We start from the raw sequence: 1,866 nt of genomic DNA on the forward strand, positions 1-1,866 counted from the left end.
CAAGGAAACAGGATATACTTTTTTTTTTATCCCTTGGAACTATTCTTGAAGTCTTTTAACAATATATTATATTTTGTCTTTTATAATTTCCAGACAGACATGGAAACTTGAACGACATCATAGGATTTTCTTTCTTTTTTAAATGAAGCGTTTTTCAAGGGAAATAACGATTATTTCTTTTGGGATCGAGCAGTCTAACGCGGTAGTCTCTCTCTTCATATTGTTGTCTCCCTTCGTCTTTGGTCGTTAATGAGTGTTAAAATTTAGTTGGTTTACCGAGTTACATGTCATTTTATCAACTTTAATCTGTCATCGTGGTTGAACCGCGACCCTTACAAAATACGGAAGAGCAAAATAAAAGCGTTTTATGTGAACGCATCTCATTTTGTTTAAATTATGAGCATTTTCATATGATATGCTTGTGTATATGAGTTAGACGTTGAAAGATATTGTCATGAATGCATTGCTGAGTCTGTGAGAACTCTATTCTTTTGTCTATTAAGCCACAAACAAAGCAGGTCTACGGTGCGATGCGGACAATTTGATGGAAAAAAAAATACTTGGAAAAACAAATGAACACTATAAACGGAATCAAAAGATATTGTTAAACACCATTTTATTTTTTAAAACTTTTAAAGTAAGTAGCATACATACATTATGTCTCTCAGCAAACGAAAGGCAACGTTGTGGTAAATTTTGAACTTCACTATAATTTCTTCAAATTCTTCTATTTCACCGGAGAAATGATATTCTCCTCTGCATAAGTATTGGTCATCGTCAGACATTGATGGGCGAGCTATTTTTGCTATCACTATAATAATAATAATAATAATAGTAATAATAATAATAATTATTATTATTATTATTATCAATATTACAATGCAGTATCCTGGAATTATAGATTTCTATCTGACATTTTCGTCCGTTTTGAGTTCCTTAGACCATGAGGTTAGAAACCAAATGTTCTATGCTCTAACACAATCGTAAGATTATTCGGCATCGTTTTCAAGAAATTCAAAGAACTGCATTCGAAAAAGCTTAAGATGTCGAGAAACTCAAAACTTTTAACGTCAAATTTCTTAAAACTAAGTTTTGAAATAGAAGAATTTGAAGAAATTTTAATTATAGTGAAGTTCAAAATTTACCACAACGTTGCCTTTCGTCTGCTGTCAGACATAATGTATGTATGCTACCTATGATTTTTAAAATCATTCTTCCTTTTTTGTGGTAATCGTTTTACAGCGCTCCCAATAAGTGTATAATTAGGTAATGAGCAGATAGAGGCTAAAACAGCACCTGGACATGAATGGCTGGTGCCTCTATAAATAAATCATTGATTTTCTGTGAGCAGACAGAACGTTGTAATTGTAACGTAACGTAATGTGTCCAACAACAGAAAGGTGTGGTCATCCACGAAGTAGGTCATGCCATCGGCCTGCACCATGAGCAGACGAGACCGGACCGAGACCAGCACGTGAGGATCATCAGACAAAACATCCCGCCCAGAGTCTACTACAACTTTGAGAAGTATTCCTGGACCGTCATCAAAAACATGGGCATTCCTTATGACTATTCCAGTATCATGCATTATGGGAAGAAGGTAAGTTTGCTTACTGGTTCTGTCTCTGCCCTTATGTCTGTCTCTTTCTTTCTTTTCATTTATTTCTCCATAAGTCCCCACCCCTCTCTGTCTCTCTGTCTGTCTGTCTGTCTGTTTGTCTGTCTGTCTGTCTGTCTGTCTGTCTGTCTGTCTGTCAGTCTGTCTGTCTGTTTGTCTGTCTTTCTCTCTCTTCCCCTAACCTAAATAGCCGTTGCTTACCTTTACTTAAACCCCAAAAGGGGGGAAAGAACGAAACACCAAATCTT

The 1,866-nt window shown here is 35.7% G+C and overlaps 1 protein-coding gene across 1 annotated transcript in view; it reads left to right on the top strand.

Moving 5' to 3' along the window:
* The window catches only part of LOC101846363 (high choriolytic enzyme 1), a gene marked incomplete in the record, with an annotated part of 19,765 nt that overhangs the window by 11,067 nt on the left and 6,832 nt on the right, over positions 1–1,866 (top strand). Inside the window, 1 exon segment of the mRNA XM_013084397.1 lies at positions 1,397–1,600. Within this exon segment, the coding sequence (XP_012939851.1) occupies positions 1,397–1,600 (204 nt within the window).

This window comes from Aplysia californica, unplaced genomic scaffold, assembly GCF_000002075.1.
Source record: "Aplysia californica isolate F4 #8 unplaced genomic scaffold, AplCal3.0 scaffold00290, whole genome shotgun sequence".
In the NCBI taxonomy this organism is placed as follows: domain Eukaryota; kingdom Metazoa; phylum Mollusca; class Gastropoda; order Aplysiida; family Aplysiidae; genus Aplysia; species Aplysia californica.